This window comes from Phoca vitulina, unplaced genomic scaffold, assembly GCF_004348235.1.
Source record: "Phoca vitulina isolate PV1807 unplaced genomic scaffold, GSC_HSeal_1.0 scaffold99, whole genome shotgun sequence".
NCBI lineage: Eukaryota > Metazoa > Chordata > Mammalia > Carnivora > Phocidae > Phoca > Phoca vitulina.
The window spans coordinates 166,676-185,770 of NW_022589802.1; the positions used below are offsets into that span (position 1 = coordinate 166,676).

At 56.9% G+C, this 19,095-nt stretch overlaps 3 protein-coding genes across 10 annotated transcripts; all 3 read left to right on the plus strand.

The window, feature by feature from the left end:
• Window positions 1-3,058: 3,058 nt before the first annotated feature.
• Window positions 3,059-6,914, plus strand: SLC10A3 (solute carrier family 10 member 3). Of its 8 annotated transcripts, none has more exons than XM_032397534.1 (4): window positions 3,059-3,074; window positions 3,907-3,925; window positions 4,498-4,559; window positions 5,229-6,914. In XM_032397534.1, exon 4 carries the CDS (start codon window positions 5,366-5,368, stop codon window positions 6,797-6,799), a length of 1,434 nt encoding a protein of 477 aa, XP_032253425.1. In that variant the 5' UTR covers window positions 3,059-3,074; window positions 3,907-3,925; window positions 4,498-4,559; window positions 5,229-5,365; the 3' UTR covers window positions 6,800-6,914. The 8 variants fall into 8 exon arrangements, with proteins under 8 accessions (XP_032253425.1, XP_032253424.1, XP_032253427.1 ...); XM_032397533.1 differs by having other exon boundaries at window positions 3,062-3,074; window positions 4,495-4,559; XM_032397532.1 differs by lacking the exon at window positions 3,059-3,074 and adding an exon at window positions 3,173-3,247 and having other exon boundaries at window positions 4,495-4,559.
• A 781-nt stretch (window positions 6,915-7,695) lies between these two features.
• Window positions 7,696-10,475, plus strand: UBL4A (ubiquitin like 4A). Its single transcript, XM_032397447.1, has 4 exons — window positions 7,696-7,816; window positions 7,976-8,081; window positions 8,275-8,489; window positions 8,605-10,475. Exons 1-4 carry the CDS (start codon window positions 7,769-7,771, stop codon window positions 8,713-8,715), a joined length of 480 nt encoding a protein of 159 aa, XP_032253338.1. The 5' UTR covers window positions 7,696-7,768; the 3' UTR covers window positions 8,716-10,475.
• A 6,956-nt stretch (window positions 10,476-17,431) lies between these two features.
• LAGE3 (L antigen family member 3) lies at window positions 17,432-19,087 on the plus strand. Its single transcript, XM_032397507.1, has 3 exons — window positions 17,432-17,802; window positions 18,318-18,446; window positions 18,731-19,087. The coding sequence occupies exons 1-3, from the start codon at window positions 17,642-17,644 to the stop codon at window positions 18,843-18,845; spliced, it is 405 nt and encodes a 134-aa protein (XP_032253398.1). The 5' UTR covers window positions 17,432-17,641; the 3' UTR covers window positions 18,846-19,087.
• The last annotated feature ends 8 nt before the right edge of the window (window positions 19,088-19,095 follow it).

Below are 19,095 nucleotides of genomic sequence, written 5' to 3' on the forward strand. Positions count from 1 at the left end.
GTTCCCACATCCCCAACCTGCACTGACATGTCATCATCACCCAAACCCGAGTGGACATTAGGGTTCCCTCTTGGTGTTCTGCAGTCTGTGGGTTTGGCAGATGGGTAATGACATGTATCTACGACTCGTAGTATCATACAAGTATTCACTTTTCAACCTCTTATTATAGAAAATTTCAGACGTCCCCTGAAGGAGAACAGTATCACGAAGCCCTGTGTACCCACTGGGCTGCCACATTGATCACCATGTGGCCAGTGTTCCATCTGCACCCCTCACCCCATTGGCATTCCGGTTATACACATACTACCCGCATGGGCCTCATGACAACCCTAGCGAGAAACGACTATCGTCCCCATTTACAGGAGAGAGAAAAGTCCCTGGTGAGTTCAGGAAAATTTCACTGGAGCCGGGAGGTTAGAAGCCAGGTAAGTGGGGCTCCCCAAGGTTGGTAGCTTGTTCCCAAATGAAACAGAACCTCACTGAAAGTCCACACTTGAGGCTGGGAGGCATGTGGGCCCCACTGTGCCTCTCATACAACTGCTGTAATTGCCTGACCTTCCCCAAACATCCACCAAGGGCCTGCCCTGGACTGGGTTACATCTGGGAATGTAGGAGTGAGCCCCAGTGATGGTCCCTTACTCCTCAGGGGGCTGTGTCCTCACTGGGAGTCGCCAGAATCACACAGATGGAAACAGCAAGCCCCTTTATCCTCCACTTGGCCCAACCCAGGCTAGGAAGCTGATGATGGCATGGAGCACAGCCTGCCCGAATTTCCAAAGTGGAGGTAAAGCTTTATCCTTCAGTCCTCCTCCACCCGGGCACCAGGGTGGTGCCCCTCCCCCCACCTACCCTTTAGTAGTTAGGTCATCTTTGTTATAAGTGCCAGGATCCCAACTCAAACTGACATAAGCAAAAATAAGTGATGACAGGGGCTGGGGCACTTAGTGTTCCCATATTGGACCCCAATGCCCACAGGTGATTCTAGCCCCTCTCACGTTATCAGGACATGAGCTCCCTCCATTTCTTGGCTCTACTTTTCTCTGTATTTGCTTCATTTTCAAACATGCTGTCTCCCCCACATAGGGGGAGCAGTAATAGAGGTCCCAGTTTAGCAATCCCAGCCAAAAAGCTCCCACCGTCCCAATACTTGTAGTACAAATCCCTGGGAACTAGCTCTCGTTGGTCCAGATCAGATTATGGGCTTATCCTTGTGTCAGTCTGTCTGGCTCCAATTGGCTGCACCTAGGCATGTGCCCACCACAGAAGCCAGTGTTGGAGTGACCCACATCCAGACCTTGTGTACCAAGTGTGGAGGAGGGACAGCTCCCACAAAGAAAATTGAGGTGCTGTTACCTGATGCTGGGCAGGCAAAAATGAGAGTTGCCACCACTTCCCTGTAAATACCAAATGCATGCCATACTTGTGCTTGTAGAGAACATGTCTTCCATGCATGCTTATCTATCACATAGTATTCCTGGAGACAGCTGCCCAGAGACCAGGAGGAAAGCATACCTCTCAGAGTCGCCATTGTGCCCCTATTACATAGTACAGTGGCAGGTCTCCCATCTGAACTGCATTTATGTTTTGGCTGTCACTATCGTTTGTTCTATATGTTCTCTCAGTCCAGATGACTTATCTTTTGGGACTAGATATCTTTGATTGATTTGTAGAGCCCTTCCTCCTCTCCTGGGGTAAATTATTAATCCCCTAAACCAACTATGAACATTCTCTTGCCTTTAATTAGCCGTCCTTTTGTCCTGTAGAGGCCTCCCAATTCCCTCATGCCAGACACCCCACCAGCCCACTCTAGCTTTTCAGGGAGGGCCGAAGTGATTGACAGTAATGGGGAGCAGCCTTCTAACTCCATTTACTCCCCCCTGAGCCCGGGCACCAATTTCCATGTAGTTGGATTATTAAAACACAGGTTTCCTCCAGGGAGGACAAGTCTTTTAGGTTTTCCTTCCCCAGCTCTTCTGGCTGACCCATTCCCCTTCTCCATCTGGCCGGTAATACCCGCCCTCAGACAGCCCCACCCCCACTGCCCTTTTGCAAACTGCCTCTTCGTTGCAGCGCTGTGCCCAACGCAGGCCTCTCACCCGTGCCAGGCTGCTTCCGTCAGGACCCCCTCACCCTCATTTGAGAGGGATGGTATGGAGGATGTTCTGAGACACAGAGTACACACACACCAATGGCTTATGCCTTACTGGTCCTCTGAGGCTAGAGAACAGCCTAGAGCTAGGGCCTCTGAATGTTTTTGATCGCTGACATCAATCAAACCCTCTTGAGCATACACCCCACCATGTGTTTATCTGTTTACATATCACATATACTACCCATCTGAACTTTATGAAACACAATTTTTAAATAAGTAAAATGTATTTAAGTTTAAACTAATAGTTTTATTATTAAAGTCACTATGTGCCTGAAAAAAATAAAATACAGATGCTGGTTTGTTTTGTTGCCATTCTCCGCGATGTGTCTTCAGCACCTGCTGTGGGCAAGGACCTGTGACTCAGGACCACTAGCCTCCATCACGGCTGTGACAAGTCCTTCCCGAGCAGTGGGGGGCCACCGTCCCACGGGCGGACTGACTGCAGTGGCCCAGCAGCCTTTCCGAACATGCAGGTCCCCTTGGCCTCAGCACTCGCTTATCGTCTCCCCGTGTCCTTTCTACGCCCTCACCACCTCTTTGCCCAACTTAGGCCATCTGTTTGCATTCCTTTTCCGTGAAGCCTTCAGACCCTGCTAGTGGCGCCAAATAGTTTGGAAAGGCGGACAAGCCCACTGGTGTCGCACAGTTTGGAAGCAGACACTCGGTCATTGCTCGAACGAGGGAAGGTGGAACTAGGCGCAGCCCGACCCTGGACTCCCGCCACCACCACAGCCCCCCGGGCCGAGCGAGCCCTGTGTCCCACTGGCCCGAGAGCCGGCACCTGTCGCCCGGTCGCCAACTACAGACCACTCGGAGCAGCGGCCCAGCCACGCCCCGGAAGGCATCCAGGGCCGCGCGCCCGCGCCAGCTCGTCGCTCCCGGATGCGTCATATCCGCTCGGAACCGGCCCCGGTCGCCGGAGGTGAGGCAGCGGCCGCCGCGGGGGGTGGGGGCGGGGCCTCGGCGGGGCGGGGCGGGGCGGGGCGGGGCCGGGGCGCCAGCGAGCGAGGCGGGCCCCCAGCGGGCCCAGCTCGCAGGCGTCCGCCGGCCGGGCAGGCGCTTCCCCGGCGCCGAGCTCCCGGGCCTCGGCGGCAGGTGAGAGCTTTGGGCCGGAAAGGGCGGGCGGAAGGCGGCCCCCGGCCCCGGCCCCGGCCCGGCTCCGTGCTCGCTCGCTCGCTCCGGCGGCCGGGCCCGGCCAGGGACGGGCGCGGCCGCAGGGCCTGGGAGTGGCGTGAGGGCCACTAGCGCGATCCGGGGACCGCCCGGCGGCTCACCCGCCTGCCGACTGCAGGACGGCGGCGCGAGCGCGGCGGCGGCGGGGCGCCGCTCCCTCCTTGGCTCGCACTCGAGCTCTGTGCCTAACCCGGCGACTTCCGGACTCCCGGGTAGGGAGGAGCCCCGGGTCGGCAACGCCAGCCGTCCGAACAGCGAACCCACGGCCGGTGTGGAAAAAGCGGTCGGCCCAGGGTTCCCTCCCCTGCCTTGGGGTGCATCTGCTCAAACTGTTCCAGTCCCTCAAGCAGAAATGGTGTGGGCTCTGGGCCAGAACCCTCTTGCAGTGACTCAAAGCCGCCAGCCGTACTGGAAGGACAGGGTGGATGGCCCTTAGCCTCCTCTCCCTTCTGAACTGATTCACACCACCCCAGTGGCTTCAGTCCCGGGTGCTGTCATCTTTTCCCTGTGACTCCCTTCCGCTTTGCTTCTCATACTCCCTCTGGTTTTCCTGCCTCCCTCTTCCGCGGTGGGATGCAAAGCTGGACCAAGGCCTCCAGGGTAAGTGACCCAAACTCCAAACCAGCAGAGGCCATGGCATGCAGGGGTGGGGGAACTTTCCCAGGGATGAGCTTTTTGCTTAACCTGCCCTTCACCCCCTACTTCCCCAGCTCCCCAGTCTCAGATGAGGGGGAACAGGGCCAAAGATTGATAGATCTGGAGAGGCAAGGGCCTCTTCCAGGACTGAGACACTGCAGTGAGGCACTGTGAGGCAACCGACAGTAGTGAGGCTAAACCACTGTGTCCCTGCCCTGGTTGCCCCAGTTCCAGCAGGTGATGCCGGCTGCCCAGACTGAGAAGTGGAAGCAGACAAACCTTTCCTCCTGAGGCACCCTCCCCCCACCCAGAAACACTTACAATCCCACTGGAAGTTCTAGGCTTTGGTAGGGCCTCATGTGGGCATGGGAAGGAGCCCCTGGACTCCAGACAGAGCCTCTCAGATGTGACACAGTGCTTCTAGGAGCTCAAATTCTGGGGACTGCCAGAGGAGTGGGAGCTCTGACGGGAGGAAGAAAAGCACCCAGCAAACACAGTGGTCCTGTCTGACCCCCTCCTGCTTCCCCTTCTAGCAGTTTCCTTGGGGAGAGAGGACCTGCTGTCTGCGCCAGGACCCCCACCCCACCACTGTCAGCAGGTAGGGGAGACCAGGTGGCCACAGCAGCACCATTCACAACTGCATGTCGTGGTAGATGTCAGCCCCCGAGGCCTTCGGCCAGATGCTTACCCACTCACCGCACACGCCACTTTGCCGGCTGCTTTCGGCCTGGCCAACGACGCTCAAACACCCTGATGGCCTCTCAGATGTGGCCCGAGCCGGTGTTTCAGCACCCAGCTCTCAGCAGGCTGGTCTGCCATCCCCATGCAGCCTTTCAGAGATTTCATCCTGGGTGCGGCATCCCTGTGGCCCCTCTGTGTCTGTGTCAGTCGAAGCCCGTGGGGAACAGGCTAGTGGTGACACGGTTGGGGGTGGCTCTCCCAGATCCCTTGGTATCAGGACATTTCTGCATGTTCACTGTGCTAGAAAAGGCCAGGGAAAGCAGCAGGTAGCAGCAGTCTGGAAGGGAACTCCTCTCTGTAGATGGCCCCTCTGGGTGAGGGATGGGAAACTTGAGGCAGGTATGCTGGGGAAGGGGACAGCCAAATGGCACTCAAGGGCCAGCACGGGGCATTGCCTTTCTGTTCCTGGATTTGGTGCTAGGGGCTCTGCTAGGTCTCCCGGTAGTGGGCTTCCAGATCCCCTTGCTCCTGGACTCACAGCTGCTCGCCCTTACCAGCCACCTTTCTGTGTCCCTTCTCTCCTCAGGAAGAGCGCTGCCATCAAAGAACACAGCACAGGGCCAGCCCGGCCCATGGACCCTTCTCCAGACAACCCGACGGCACCAGTGGGGCTGCTCTCCTGAGCCACAGAGGGCCTGGGCACACGGTCCTCTGGGAGGAGCCATGGTGTTTCGGAGGGGCAGGGGCAACTCCCAGTGGTGGCCTGGACTGGGACGGGGGGGAGGTTGCCCTGGCCCCCTAGGCATGTTCAGGGCTTTCTTGCTACTTGTCAGCCTGCCTTTGGGAGCCCAGGGACTAGCCAGGGCCAACCTCAGCACAGCTCTGGGCCATACTGTGCCACTGACAGGGGGCCAGTACTTGAGCATCGGGGATGGCTCTGTGATGGAGTTTGAGTTCCCAGAGGAGAGCGAGGGCATCATTGTGATCTCGAGCCAGTACCCAGGCCAGGGCAACAGGACAGGGCCTGGCCCCATGCTGAGGGTCACCTCCTTGGACACAGAGGTGCTGACCATCAAGAATGTGAGTGCCATAACCTGGGGCGGGGGGGGCGGCTTTGTGGTGAGCATCCACTCGGGCCTGCCTGGGCTGGCCCCACTCCACATCCAGCTCATGGACCCCCACGAGGCCCCACCCATGCTAATTGAGGAACGGAGAGATTTCTGCATCAAGGTCTCACCTGCTGAAGACCCCCCCACCACCCTTGGCACCGACTTGGTCCACTTCTCAGAGAACCCAATACTCTACTTGCTCCTGCCTCTTATCTTTGTCAACAAGTGTTCATTTGGGTGCAAAGTAGAACTCGAGGTTCTGAAGGGGCTCCTGCAGAGCCCCCAGCCCATGCTGCTGGGCCTCCTAGGCCAGTTCCTGGTCATGCCCTTCTATGCTTTCCTGATGGCCAAGGTCTTCATGCTGCCCAAGGCCCTGGCTCTAGGCCTCATCATCACCTGCTCGGCACCCGGCGGCGGGGGGAGCTACCTCTTCAGCCTCCTCCTTGGAGGGGACGTCACCCTGGCCATTTCCATGACTTTCATCTCAACAGTGGCTGCCACCGGTTTCCTGCCATTGTCCTCAGCCATCTACAGCCGCCTGCTCAGCATCCATGAAACACTCCACGTGCCCATCTCCAAGATCCTGGGGACCCTGCTGTTCATCGCCATCCCCATAGCAGCAGGCGTGGTGATCAAGTCCAAGCTCCCCAAGTTCTCCCAGTTGCTGCTGCAGGTCATCAAGCCCTTCAGCTTTGTGCTTCTCCTGGGTGGCCTCTTCCTGGCCTACCGCATGGGGGTCTTCATCCTGGCAGGCGTCAGGCTGCCCATCGTGCTGGTGGGCCTCACAGTGCCCCTGGTTGGCCTCCTGGTGGGCTACTGCCTGGCCACATGCCTGAAGCTGCCAGTGGCCCAGCGGCGGACGGTCAGCATTGAGGTAGGGGTACAGAACAGCCTGCTGGCCTTGGCCATGCTGCAGTTGTCCCTCCGTCGCCTTCAAGCAGACTATGCCTCCCAGGCCCCCTTCATTGTAGCACTAAGCGGCACCTCAGAAATGCTGGCCTTGGTCATTGGCCACTTCATCTATAGCAACCTGTGCCCAGTCCCCTGAGGCCCCTGGGTCAAGCTTTCACCACCCTTCGCCCCCACCCTCCACCCACTGTACCCACAGTTCTTGTGTACCAAAGGCCTTCAGCTCTCATGCACTATGCACTCAGAAAAAAAATCCAGGCTTATTTTTTTTACTGGTTTTTTATTCTCCAGCTTTCAGTGCCAAAGAGGCCATGCTGAGTTAGGTAGGTGGGCACTGCTCAGAAAATATATTTCAATAAAAGAGAGAAGCAAGCTTGGGTGCCTTCCAGTCTTTGCCCTTAGGGGCCTGGGGGTGGGCTGGGGTAGGAAGGGTGTGGCTGGGTAGATGTGGGCCAGGTTGGAGGGCTGGCTTGTGTAACGATGGTGACCTCTGCACAGACTCTCCCAACCCTCCTTCCCCATGCATCCCCTGTTAGACGTGCTCCCTACTGTTCTAGAATGAGCGTGGGAGGATGAGGGCAGAGGCCCGGCTCCCCAGCCAGCTCCCAAGCTCAGCTGATTTTCTGCAGCCAGGCCAGAAGAGAGGAGGCAGAAGGCCCTCGGGCAGTGGGGCACTGGGCCGTTACGTGGACTCCTGAGCGAGAGAAGCAGGGTTGGCACGACTCGCCCCACCAGTCCGCTGGGGGCGACGGTACTCCTGCCTCCCTCCCTCCTCCCTCCCTCCGTCCTCCCCAAGCCCCAGCTCCCACGGGAAGCCAACCTGGCCCAGCTCGCTCCTCCTCCCTCTCGTGGCGGGCTTCCAGGCACCGTCGCCGCAGCGGTCCCTGGGCGTTCACGAGGCGGGACTCCAAGGTGACTCCTCCCGGGCCGCCAGGGCCGGGCCGGGCCGGGCCGCGCGGGGCGGGGCGGGAAGGGGGCGGGGCCTGGGCGCGCCCCCCGCGCTTCTTCCGGCGGCGGCGGGCGGTTCCGGCGCGCGCCCGGGGCGGCGGCGCGCAGCGGGGGGCGGCTGGGGTGCGCGCCCGCCGCAGTGGACGCCGCCGCGGCCGCCATGCAGCTGACAGTGAAAGCGCTCCAGGGCCGCGAGTGCAGCCTGCAGGTAGCGTCACCGGGCCCCCGGCGCCGTGCCGGCTCGCGCACTCACCACCCCTGGGCGCGGGGCTGGGCCGGGCCGAGGGCGGGGATGGGGAGGCCGGGAGAGCCTCCCTCGACGGGGGCCGCGGACTCAACCCCTGCCTCGCACCCTCGGCCCGGCCAGGTGTCGGAGGACGAGCCGGTGTCCGCGCTGAAACATCTGGTCTCTGAGAAGCTCAACGTCCCCGTGCGCCAGCAGCGGCTGCTGTTCAAGGGCAAGGCCCTGGCAGGTACCCGGGAAGAGGAGACGCCCAGGGAGCCCCGCAGGAATTCAGGGGACGGGGTGTCTAGGCCGAGCCCGGGAAGGAGTGTGATGGATGGGGTGCTGGCCGCTCTGCCCTCAGGGAGGTGACTGGACCCTCCTCAGACAGATGCTGCCGAGCTTCGCCGTGGGTAACGACTCCGTCAATCTCTCTTTGGCAGATGGGAAAAGACTCTCCGATTACAGCGTTGGGCCCAATTCCAAGCTCAACCTAGTGGTCAAACCTCTGGAGAAGGTGTTACTGGAAGAAAGCACCGCCCGGAGACTGGCCGAGGTCCCACCACCGCCCACACCAGCCTGGCAGCTGATCTCCAAAGTCCTGGCCCGCCACTTCAGCGCTGCAGATGCCAACAGAGTTCTGGATCAACTACAGAGGGTGAGAAGGGCGGCCCAGGACATCCACTCCCCGCCCAGCTGTGCCCATCCCCTGCCTCGGTCATAGGGTACCCCCAACCGGCACCCCCTGAATCCTTCTGGCCTTCTCTCCTCAGGATTATGAGAGGTCCCTGAACCGCCTGACGCTGGATGACATCGAACGCTTGGCTAACCGCTTTCTGCACCCCGAAGTGACTGAAGCTATGGAGAAGGGGTTCTCCAAATAGGATTCTCAGAGTGTGGGGAGGAGCCCGGCCAGGCTACAAGCTGCATGTAGCATTAAATGTGTTCTCCTGTTGCAATTTGGCTCATAATCACCATCATCATCATCATCATCATCATCATCATCATCATCATCATCGCCGGCAGGTACCTGGGTACCCATACCTGGTTCTTGCTAGGTGCCAGCCAGAGCTCACAGCACTTGACGTGGGTTTGCTCCCACACCTCACACAAAAGGTAAGACAACGAGGCACCTAGCAGTGAAGTGGGGGAGCCAGCATCTGAGTGCAGCCAGCTTCTAGAAATGCCCCAGGGTGCAAAGGAACAAAGGGGCTGTTTGGACGGGTTCCAAGGGATGGGCTTTGGCCTATCATGTTTAGCCCACTGAGAATACACCCTCCAGAAACTCTTCTTCAGGCCTGAAAGGGGAAGCAGCTGGCCCCTGCTGCCCAGTCCCGTCACCTGACCTCAGACAGGTTCGGGACATTGGCAGGAGGCCAAGTGACAGCGAGCCCCGGGGCCCCCTCAGCCGCTGCAGCCAGTGAGCACTCGACAAGGAAAAGCAGGTCGGGGAGTCGGGGACCCCTGCGGTATGACCTCAGGCAAGTCCCTGTGCCACGTCGGTCCCTAGTTGTTAACTCTGCACAATGGGGGCCACTCTTGAAAGCTCCTTGTCCTTCATCCTTACCCAGCCCCGGGGGGAGAGGTCTGCAGCCCTCCTCCTGTACTCCATAGACAGGCCAAAAACCGAGCAATGGCCAAGCATGGCCCAGAGATGCGATGTCCCGGCCCTTCACGTCACAGCTCTTTGGGTACTCTCTCTGCTTGTCTCCTCCTGGACGTGAGCATTTCTCATCTCTGAGGGATGACAGGTGACTGACTTGAGGTCACTCAGCCTTGGCCAGGCTCCCACACCCTGCATTCACCCACAGTGTGGAAGTGGACCCTTCCCCTGCCGCATGGATACAGGGCCTTTCACTCTGCACACGCCTCACTGCCTAAGAGGAACCCCCAGAGTGCCGGGGAGGGGGTAGAAGCCTGGGCTGGTGGCGCTGATCCTCCCACCTTGCCTGGTGTATGGGCACCAGAGGTCACTAGGCACCTGCTCCTTGGCAGAGGATACCTAGGGCTGTCAAGACTGGAAGGAAGCTGCCCTCCTGCCTGGGCCGCATGGGGTGAATGCTGGGTCCCCAGGCTGGGAAGACAGAGGCCCAATGGGCGAAGGCTTTGAAGAGCAGAAGAAAGTCCCTGGCTCCCCCCGAGAGCTGGGAATATCAAACAGCAGGGCCCGCTCAGGAACTGGTGTGGTCTGGCAGCTCATGTGATACTTACCAGTGCTCTCATTTTATTTTGAGTCAGGAAATTTTTGTTGAAATTTTGAATCCCACTAAAGGTGAACGTGAGACTGACTCTTACCCAAAAGGAACTATATTAGCCAGGCTGCTTTTGGTTTCCAATAATTGGTCTAATCATGGAAGAAATTGGTTTAAACAATAAAGGAAACATTGGTTTACCAAACTGAGAAGTCCAGGGGTATTGGCAGCAGATGGACAATTTCACCAAATACCCAGTTTCTTCCTACCTCCCCTCTGCACCCTGAAGTGTCTGCTCCATCCCAGGCCGTTGCCTCAGGAGCAAAAGATGGCTGCTTGCAGTTTCCACTGAGTCTTGTTCACAGCCAGCAAGGAGCACCTTCTCGCCCTGTAGTGTACCTTCTTTCTCCGATGCCCCCAGCAAATAAACGCTGTCCTTGTATTGGTCAGAATCAGGTCATGCTCCAGTCATTTTGGCAAGCGGTGGGATGGGTGGTGGGAGGCCAGCCCCCTGGATACGCATGGGTGGGAGGGAGAGGGGGATTCTCTACGAAAGCCAGGGCTAAATGGTGGCCCCAAGCAGCAACTGTCCGCTGCAGGGGAGTGACAGAGATGTGCACTTCAACCAGACCCTAGAGATGGTCGTTGAGTCCCTTGTGCCAGTGCTCTCCTGGCTCAGGAGTGACAAGAACCCTCTGGTGATTAGGAACCATCCACTGGACACTTGGACGTGGGGGTCAGGAACTCAGCCGGGGGATCAGGGTGGACATGGAGGCAGGAATGAGATCTTCAGGGTGTATGGTGGGACCCTGATGGAGGAGTTGACTGGGACCCCGGCCCAGTCCAGTTCCAGAGCCCTGTGCAGCCTTCTACAATGACGATCAGGAATTAGGTGTGGATAGGATGTCCTAGGGTCTCTGAGGACAGATGAGGTGGCTTCCCAGAGAGTGTAGCATGAAAAGAGAAGAGAGGATTGGGCCTTGAGGCATTTTACCAACTGGAGACATGGTAAAGGCCAAGGAGCTTCCTGACAGTAGGCCACAAGGAAAGGTCGGTATGAGAAGCCAAGAACACCCTTCCAGAAAGTGGGGTGTAGTCTGGTACTGCCAAGAGGCATTAGTAACGAGAAAGTCATTGGTGATGTTGGGGAGCAAGAAGTGGCTGCACGGTGGGGAGGGGAGAAGGTGGTGACAGTGACTGGGGACCCCACATTCTGGAAGCTTGTCTGTGCACAAGTGTGTAGCTGTGGCTGGGCAGGCAAAGGAGGGAAGATAGGAGGGGAAAGGATGCTGCAGGGCGGGGAGTGGGAGGCCCAGGGGGAAGGGGCCTGTGCTGTCAGGGGAGGAGACCATAGGCCATAGGCCGCACCCTGCCTTTGCCCCTAGAGTCTAGGGGTGGCCCCGTGCGGGCTCTGAATGCTGTGATTCTTCAACAGGGCCAGCACTGTGTCCACCCAGGAGGTGGGTACTGACCCACCTGCTACCCTTTGTGCCCTGGCCACTGTGGATCCCTGAGGCCCCCTGCCTGCCCCTTGGGGAGGGGCCTCGGGACAGCCCCTACCCCCGGGGACACAGTGCACCGTACGGGCCCTGCTATGAATTGCAATGATACCAGGAGACAACAGGATGAGTGAAGGGCCCAGCTGAAGGGGCCTCTCAGACAGAAATGGTCTGGCACCTGGAATGAGATGCCTGTGGTGCCATTTCCCAAGGGCACGCAGGAGGAGGGACAGACGCAGGAGAGCAGCATTTGCTTTAGGGTGGGGCTCATTGAGTTGGAGGTACCCAAGCAACTAGGCTGGCCCCACAATTCGCTGGCACCTTCAGGCTTCCTGCACAGGCCTGGCTAAAACTGGGCCTCGCCAGCTCTGATAGGTTCAACAGGGTACAGCTTAGCCAGGCCAGGCTGTCCCGGGAGCAGATATGACAGGTGTAGCCAGCTCCAGACCTCGGGGCCCTGAAAAGCCTGCCGGAGAGACAGCCACCCTTGCCCCCCTCCGGGGCTCCTGGGGAACCGCCTCTCTGCATGCCCCTCTCAGGTGTTCACTCCTTCTCTAGCTCCTTTGCTGGTTCTTTCCCCCGACAAACTCTACCTCTTAATGTGGGGAGCTCCAGGGCCCTGTCCCCAGACCACTCCTCTCTCGCTCTATCACTTCCCAAGGGAGCTTGTCCACCTTCATTCCCATTTCTGTGCTTCACTCCTGGCCCGCTTTCCTGACTCCAGGCCACATCTCTAGAGCGACTGAGACAGCTCCTGGCCCTCCTGCAGATAGCTCATTCGTTCCTTCAGTGCACATTCACTGAGCACCCACCATGTCCCAAATGCTGGCAACGCCAGCACTGGAAGGCACAGCTCCTTCCCTCGTCGCACTTCATCAGCCCCTCAGCGAGCACAGTTTCTTCACAGCCTGCCTCAGTGAATGGCAGTAGCACTTAGCCGGAGGCCACCTGTGTCTCTCAAAACTCTCCCTCCTCCATAGGCAATCAGGCAACAATATTTTTTAAATTTATTTACTTGTTGAGAGAGAGAGAGAGAGCGCACAAGCAGGGGGAGTGGCAGAGGGAGAGGGAGAAGTAGGCTCCCCGCTGAGCAGGGAGCCCGATGTGGGGCTCGATCCCAGGACCCCGGGACCATGACCTGAGCCGAAGGCAGACGCGTCACTCACTGAGCCACCCAGGCGTTCCAAGCAACAATATTTTTGAAAGAATCCAGAGCACTTGCCTTGTAGAATGTTCCAGAGTCTAGATTTTCCTGACACCTTCCTCATTAGATTCAGCTTAAGTGCTTTGAGAAGTTGCTATGTCCTTTCCCCTCCCCCGTCCAACAGCTTCAAGAGGCATTGGGGTCAGGCTGTCCCACTGTTGGGGAGGCTCAGTTTGGTCACATGGTCAAGGTCGTGTCTGACATGCCTCACAAAGTTGCATCTTCCTTTCCTAAAGCACAAGTAGTCTGGGGTAATACCTTGTGACCATGTGACGATCTTCTTCCCCGACAACCTCTGTCTGCTGGTTTTACCGTCGTACGAGTAGGATCCGGGCCGGAATGAAGTGGTGGCTTCACGATGGTGGTTTGCCGATGCTTGCTTGCTGTCTACAATTCTCAGTTGGCAGCATTTCTCTTGAAAGAGCTTTCCTTTTTCCCTGCTCTCTTTTCTTGATTATCATGGTAGATGCATCGGGGTTTTTTTATTCAATGACTTAGAATCCAAGAATATTGTTTTGGGGGGTAATTTTTATTGGACTATAGCATGCATACAGTAACATGCATTATTCATCAGTGTACGGCTCGATGGATTTTTAAAGTAAATACACCCATGTATCTGTCCCCTCAATATCCAGATATAGAACATTGCCGGCACTCCAGCACCATCCTTGGTGCTCCCTTCCCAGTCATACTCCTCTCCGAAAGGTCTAATATCCTTTCAGATGATCACATTGTTCTAGCTGTGGTTCTTTCTGCTTGGCTCCCGTGTCCCTTGGCCATGCCTCATCCTTTTGTGTTTCAAGCCCTTACTTACTTTTTGGCACTACAAAGTGCTCCAGGCTTATCTTGTATTTTTTCCTGCCCCAGCTCTAGAAGCAGCCATTTCTCCAAGAAGCTCTGGTTCCTTTTAGCAGAGAATGGTAGTGAGAAACCAAGGTTTGGATGTAAGGTGTGGTCATTGCTTCTAGGCTCTTCTACCAGACAAAACTAGGTAACCGTATTATTTAAGTTCATACTGCAGTCCTCAATTCCAATCCAACATCACAGTCCTTTCCCACCTTCCCTCATGCAACAGTGAGAATTCTGGTTCCTGACAACATCAATATATTGATTCATTTGATCCACCTGGTAGTCTATCTTGAAGTACACCCAAAATGGCTTCACTGTAATCTCATCACTACCATTGCTGAGAGCAAACATACTAAGAATAAGGTCAGTTCTTTTGTCCTTAGAATATATCCCGTGCAGGGATATACAAGCAGAAAACTGATTTAAAAGTAGTCACCTGAATTATTTTCTCTGTGTGGTTTTGTTATCATTTGGATATGCAGTTAGGCTCATTTGTTTTGTTTTATTTGTTTTCATTTGTTTTTGGTTTTATTCAATTTTCACATTTGATTTTTTTAGATTTCCCAAATGTACTTTTTGTTCAAAGTCAAAACTACACAAAATGGTATGATCCAAGAAATCCCACACCATCTCACCTCCCTGTGGGTGACTATTTTCATTAGTTTCAGGTTTCTCCTTCCTTTTTTTTTTTCTAATAAGCATGTGTGTCTGTGAGAGAGAGTGTGTGTGTGTCCTTTGCACTTTGCTTTTTTTTTACACAACAATATATCCTGGAAATCATTTCATTTTTCACTAGGGATTTTCCTTCTTTTTCTTACTGCTGCTCAGGACTATTGTATGAATGTACCATAGTTGATTTCACCAGTTCCCTGCTGATGGGCATGTATATGGTGTCCAATAGTTTTCTAGGACCAATTATCTTACAGTTAGTGATTTTGTGCATATGTTGTTCCATATTTGTGAAGTAACTGCCTATATGTGGGATTGCTGGGTCCAGACAGTGATGACTTTTGTATTTAATACTCTCTTTCATTAAACAAGCAGCAAACCTCGTACTCCAGAAACTGCACTGATGGGGGTGCCTGGGTGGCTTAGTCGGTCAAGCATCTGATTCTTGATATTCTTGATTTCCGCTCCAGTCATGATCTCAGGGTCTTGACATCCAGCCCCGTGTTGGGCTCCCTGCTCAGCAGGGAGTCTGCTTCTCTCTCTCTCCCTCTGTGCCTCCCCCTGCTCATGGCCTCTCTAAAATAAATAAATAAATCTTTAAAAAGAAACTGCACAGAACAACAACAAAAAGGTACCAGAGAGATATACGAACGATATAAAAGTAAAGAAAACAAGATTGTCATTTCAGATTATGATAAATGCAATGCAGTAGACTGAAATGGGCAAATGTGATGAATGGTGCCTGGGGGGAGTATGTTCGATCGGTGACCCAGACGGCCCTTCAAAGGTGACACTGGAGCCAAGATCCTAATGACAAGGAGGAGCCAACCATGGGAAGGTTTGTGGACAGAGTCTTCCAAATAGAAGAATAAATGCAAAGGGGTAGGGGCAGGTCACCCTTGGTCAGGAGCAAAGAGAAGGCCCCACAGGCTACAGAGAATGCAGGAGCAGACAGGTGAGGGTATGGATGGACGAGCTGGGAGCTCAGGTCACACACAGTTGAGTTTTTTTGAAGATTTATTTATTCGATTTTGAGAGGGGGAAGGGGCAGAGAGAGAGACAATCAGAGAATCTCAAGCAGACTTCCTGCTGAGCATGGAGCCCAATGCTGGGCTAGATCTCATGGCCCTGAGATCATGACCTGAGCTGAAACCGAGAGTTGGCCACTTAACCGACTGAGCCACCCAGGCGCCCCCACACAGAGTTTTTATAAGCTACATCAAGGAGTTTAGATACTATTCCAAGGGCAATGGAAAATCATTTTAGGATTTTAAACAGGGATGCAATGTGATGTGACTTTTTTTTTTTTTAAAGGTTTTATTTATTTATTTGACAGAGAGAGAGATAGCGAGAGCAGGAACACAAGCAGGGGGAGTGGGAGAGGGAGAAGCAGGCTTCCCGCGGAGCAGGGAGCCTGATGCAGGACTCGATCCCAGGACCCTGGGATCATGACCTGAGCCGAAGGCAGACGCTTAACGACTGAGCCACCCAGGCGCCCCGTGATGTGACTTATTTTAAAAATTAAGAGGTAATTCTGTTGTGTGGAGAACAGGCTGTAGAGGAGCAAAAGTATAGTAGAAAACCAGTCAGGAAGCTGGTGAAGGAGTTGGACGGATGGTGGCTTCCACTCGGGACTAGCAATGGAGAGGGAGGGAAGTGGTCTGACTTGGGGTCTGTTTTGAGGGGAGATCCAGCAGGATTTGATGATATAGTTCAGTTTTATGTAATTCCCTATGATTACCAAAGGAGGAACACAGAAAAGTAACACAACATTCCACAGTGGAATCTCATGTCACATTAAAAACACCTTTTTGATTATGGGGGTGCCCGGCCGGCTGGTTCAGTCAGTAGAGCATGCGACTCTTGGTCTGGGGGACATGAGTTTTTTGCCCCACGTCAGGTGTAGAGACTACTTAAAAAAAATAAAAGAGGGCGCCTGGGTGGCTCAGTCGTTAAGCGTCTGCCTCCAGCTCAGGTCATGGTCCCAGGGTCCTGGGATCGAGCCCCGCATGGGGCTCCCTGCTCAGCGGGGAGTCTGCTTCTCCCTCTCCCTCTGCTTGTGTTCCCTCTTTTGCTGTGTCTCTCTCTCAAATAAATAAATAAAATCTTTAAACAAAAAATAAAAATAAAAATAAAAATAAATAAAAGAGAAAATGAAAAGAAAGAAATGTCATGTAAGATCACTGTTGGCCTTTTGGGGGGGAAGAAAAACCCCAAAAGGAACTCGAAATCCCCCACAATGCCACCACACGGAGATAATGGGTATTTACACTTGGGGGTATTGTTCCAGGCTTTCTGTGCATCTATCTATACCGTAGTTTACTAAGTTGGGATTTTAGTGATTTCCGCTTTGCATTCTGGTTTTGCCTCTAGGACATGAGTCGTTTTCCACGGCCACTACTTGAGTTCCAGGGACCACCATGTCTCTCCTCGCCTCCGCGTGGCTCTGCCCGCTGGCAGGCTTGCCCTCCCACAGGAGCCACTTAGTGATCTTTCCAAAACGCAGATCTGATCCGCTCATCTCAGGGGTCGCCCCCTCTGAAGGCCACTTTGGGTTCTCCACCCGTACCGGCGATGGGGGCGGGGGGCGGCCCGGTGTCCGTCGGGGGCTCTCTCCCATCTCCCATCCACGAATCGCTGCAAGGACGTCGGGCCGCATGTCGTGGGGACATTGAACCCGAGGAAGAGACGGGGCGGGCAACAGGCCACGAGTCTGGTGGCCTCACACGAGGTCTTGGACAGGGGTGGGGGTCGAGCTGAGGCACAACGGGTTTGCGGAGGTGCGACGGGGTCACACGTCACTCTACGGGGCAGTGTTTCGCGGAGGAGCGCTCACTGGCCACGCAGCCATGAGGGGCCCCCCGGAAGCCACGGGCCGCCGGGTCGACGCGGTACAACCGAGCATAGTCCCGGCAGCCTCCCAAGGGCAGGGTCGTTTTGCGCAGGCGCCCTGGGCATCACACCGAGTTCTGAGGGGCGGGGCTTCGTGGAGAGCGCTCATTGGCTAGGCAGCCAGGGGGCGGGGCCTCCAGGAGCTCACGGCAGAGCTGACTGAGCGAGAGGGGGACTGGCAGGGGCCCTGCAGAATCACGGGGGAGGGCACGAGGGGGCAATGGCGCGGGCGCTCCGGGGAGCCCGGGTTGCATTGCGGGCGAAGGCGCTGAGCTTTGTGAGGAAGCGCTCATTGGCTGGGCAGCCGGGGGGTCTCCCAGGGCCCAAGGGCGGAAAGCGACCCCATGGCCGGCGGCCCCACTAGGAGCCCGTTTGCGCGGGAGCCCTAAGGTCGCCTTGGAGGGCGGGGTTCCCGAGAGGCGGGGCGGGGCGGCCGTGCAGGCGGCAGGCGCGGGCGCAGGCGCAGGCGGCGGGGCGGGAGGTGTGGACAGCGGCCGGGACGGCCATGACTGCCTCGGTGGCCGCGGCGGCCCCGGCTTTCCCGGTGGCGCGGGGGCGACCTGCCGCTGGCAGGGCCCGGCCTGTCTCGCGCCCACGGCACGTCCCGGGGCCAGGCGGGGACGCTGCTTCCAAGATCCCAAGGCTGGAAAGCCGAATACACGTATTGTATCCTACGCGAACGGACGGCGGGCGGGGGGGGCCTGGGCCGGGGGCTGGCTGTGGGCGCCACGGGCTGCAGAGGGACGGAAGGGTCGGGGCAGCCTGGGGGCGGACAGGGAGAGGGGCAGCGGTAACCGGGGGCGGCTGGGGGGGCCGGCCCGGGCTGGTTGGAGGGAGAGAAGCAAGCACAGAGGGGAGCCGGGGGCGCGGCAAAGAGATGCGAGCGGGGTGCGGACGGGGTGGCTTCAGAGGGATGGGTCGGGGGAGGAAGGAGGGAGAGCAGGGGCATGGCCCGGTTGCCGGGGGCGGGGGGCGGGATGGGCCAGGCTTGGCGTCACGGGGCGGGGGACGGGGAGGCTAAGAAATGAGAGCGGAGCTTAGGTCTCGGGGTGACTGGGCGTGATTAGGGCCGGGAGGGGGTGGGAGCTGTCCCGAAGGGGACGGAGCCAGTCAGGGTGGCCTGGGAAGCGGGGCCCAGGCACAAAGTCGTTTGGATGGTGCCTTAAGCGAATCTCCTCCAGTGCCCTCTGCGTGCCTTTCCCGTCCAGCTTGGAGGCGGAGATCGCCTGTGGGTCCCTGGCCCCAGATGCCGAACCCCACGGAGGGGCTGTTGAGAAGCAGCTCACAGTGAGCGGCAGCGTCATGGCCGTGTAAGTTCTGGAAGGGGCCGGCTGGGAGTGGCAGCAGGTGGCAGGCCCGGTCTCCACTCTGCTGGGCGCTCTGCGGGACACACAGAGATCCTCCATAAAGGGTTACTTCCAGGGACGGGGCGGGGTGGCGGGGTTGCAGTCTCCCTGCAGCCTGGACTGGGGTACAGGGAGGGGGGCGTTCATGGGGATGTCAGGGTTCGTGTACTGGATTTGGGGGGGCGGCAGAGCAAGGAAGGGGAGAAGCTTCCACCTCCAGTTTGGTTGTCTTTTCTGCTCCCTTTCAGCCGCTGGAGAGCTAAAGATCCTCGCCTCCTCCGGATTTCCATCATGACCTTTCTTGATCAGCTTTCCCTGGTGATGCAGACCATGCGGCGCTTTGGGCCCCCCGTTTCCCGCTAAGCCTGGGCTGGGGAGAGGGGGCTAAGGCCTAGCCTCTTGTCCCTTCCCAAGGCACTGCGTCCTTCCCTGGGGCAGTCATCCCTGTAGTGGTAGCTGCAACGGTGTTAGGGGGTCCTGATCTGGTGTTAGGGGGGCCTGAGCTTCTGGTGTTAGGGGGGCCTGAGCTGGTGTTAGGGGGGCCTGAGCTTCTGGTGTTAGGGGGGCCTGATCTGGTGTTAGGGGGGCCTGAGCTTCTGGTGTTAGGGGGGCC

Coding starts and splice junctions, on each gene's coding strand:
- SLC10A3 (XM_032397534.1), top strand. CDS start 5,366: ATGGTGTTTCGGAGGGGCAGGGGCAACTCCCAGTGGTGGCCTGGACTG.
- UBL4A (XM_032397447.1), top strand. CDS start 7,769: ATGCAGCTGACAGTGAAAGCGCTCCAGGGCCGCGAGTGCAGCCTGCAG. Junction 7,817..7,975: donor GCCGCGAGTGCAGCCTGCAG/GTAGCGTCACCG, acceptor CGGCCCGGCCAG/GTGTCGGAGGACGAGCCGGT. Junction 8,082..8,274: donor CAAGGGCAAGGCCCTGGCAG/GTACCCGGGAAG, acceptor TCTCTTTGGCAG/ATGGGAAAAGACTCTCCGAT.
- LAGE3 (XM_032397507.1), top strand. CDS start 17,642: ATGACTGCCTCGGTGGCCGCGGCGGCCCCGGCTTTCCCGGTGGCGCGG. Junction 17,803..18,317: donor GAAAGCCGAATACACGTATT/GTATCCTACGCG, acceptor AATCTCCTCCAG/TGCCCTCTGCGTGCCTTTCC. Junction 18,447..18,730: donor AGCGGCAGCGTCATGGCCGT/GTAAGTTCTGGA, acceptor GCTCCCTTTCAG/CCGCTGGAGAGCTAAAGATC.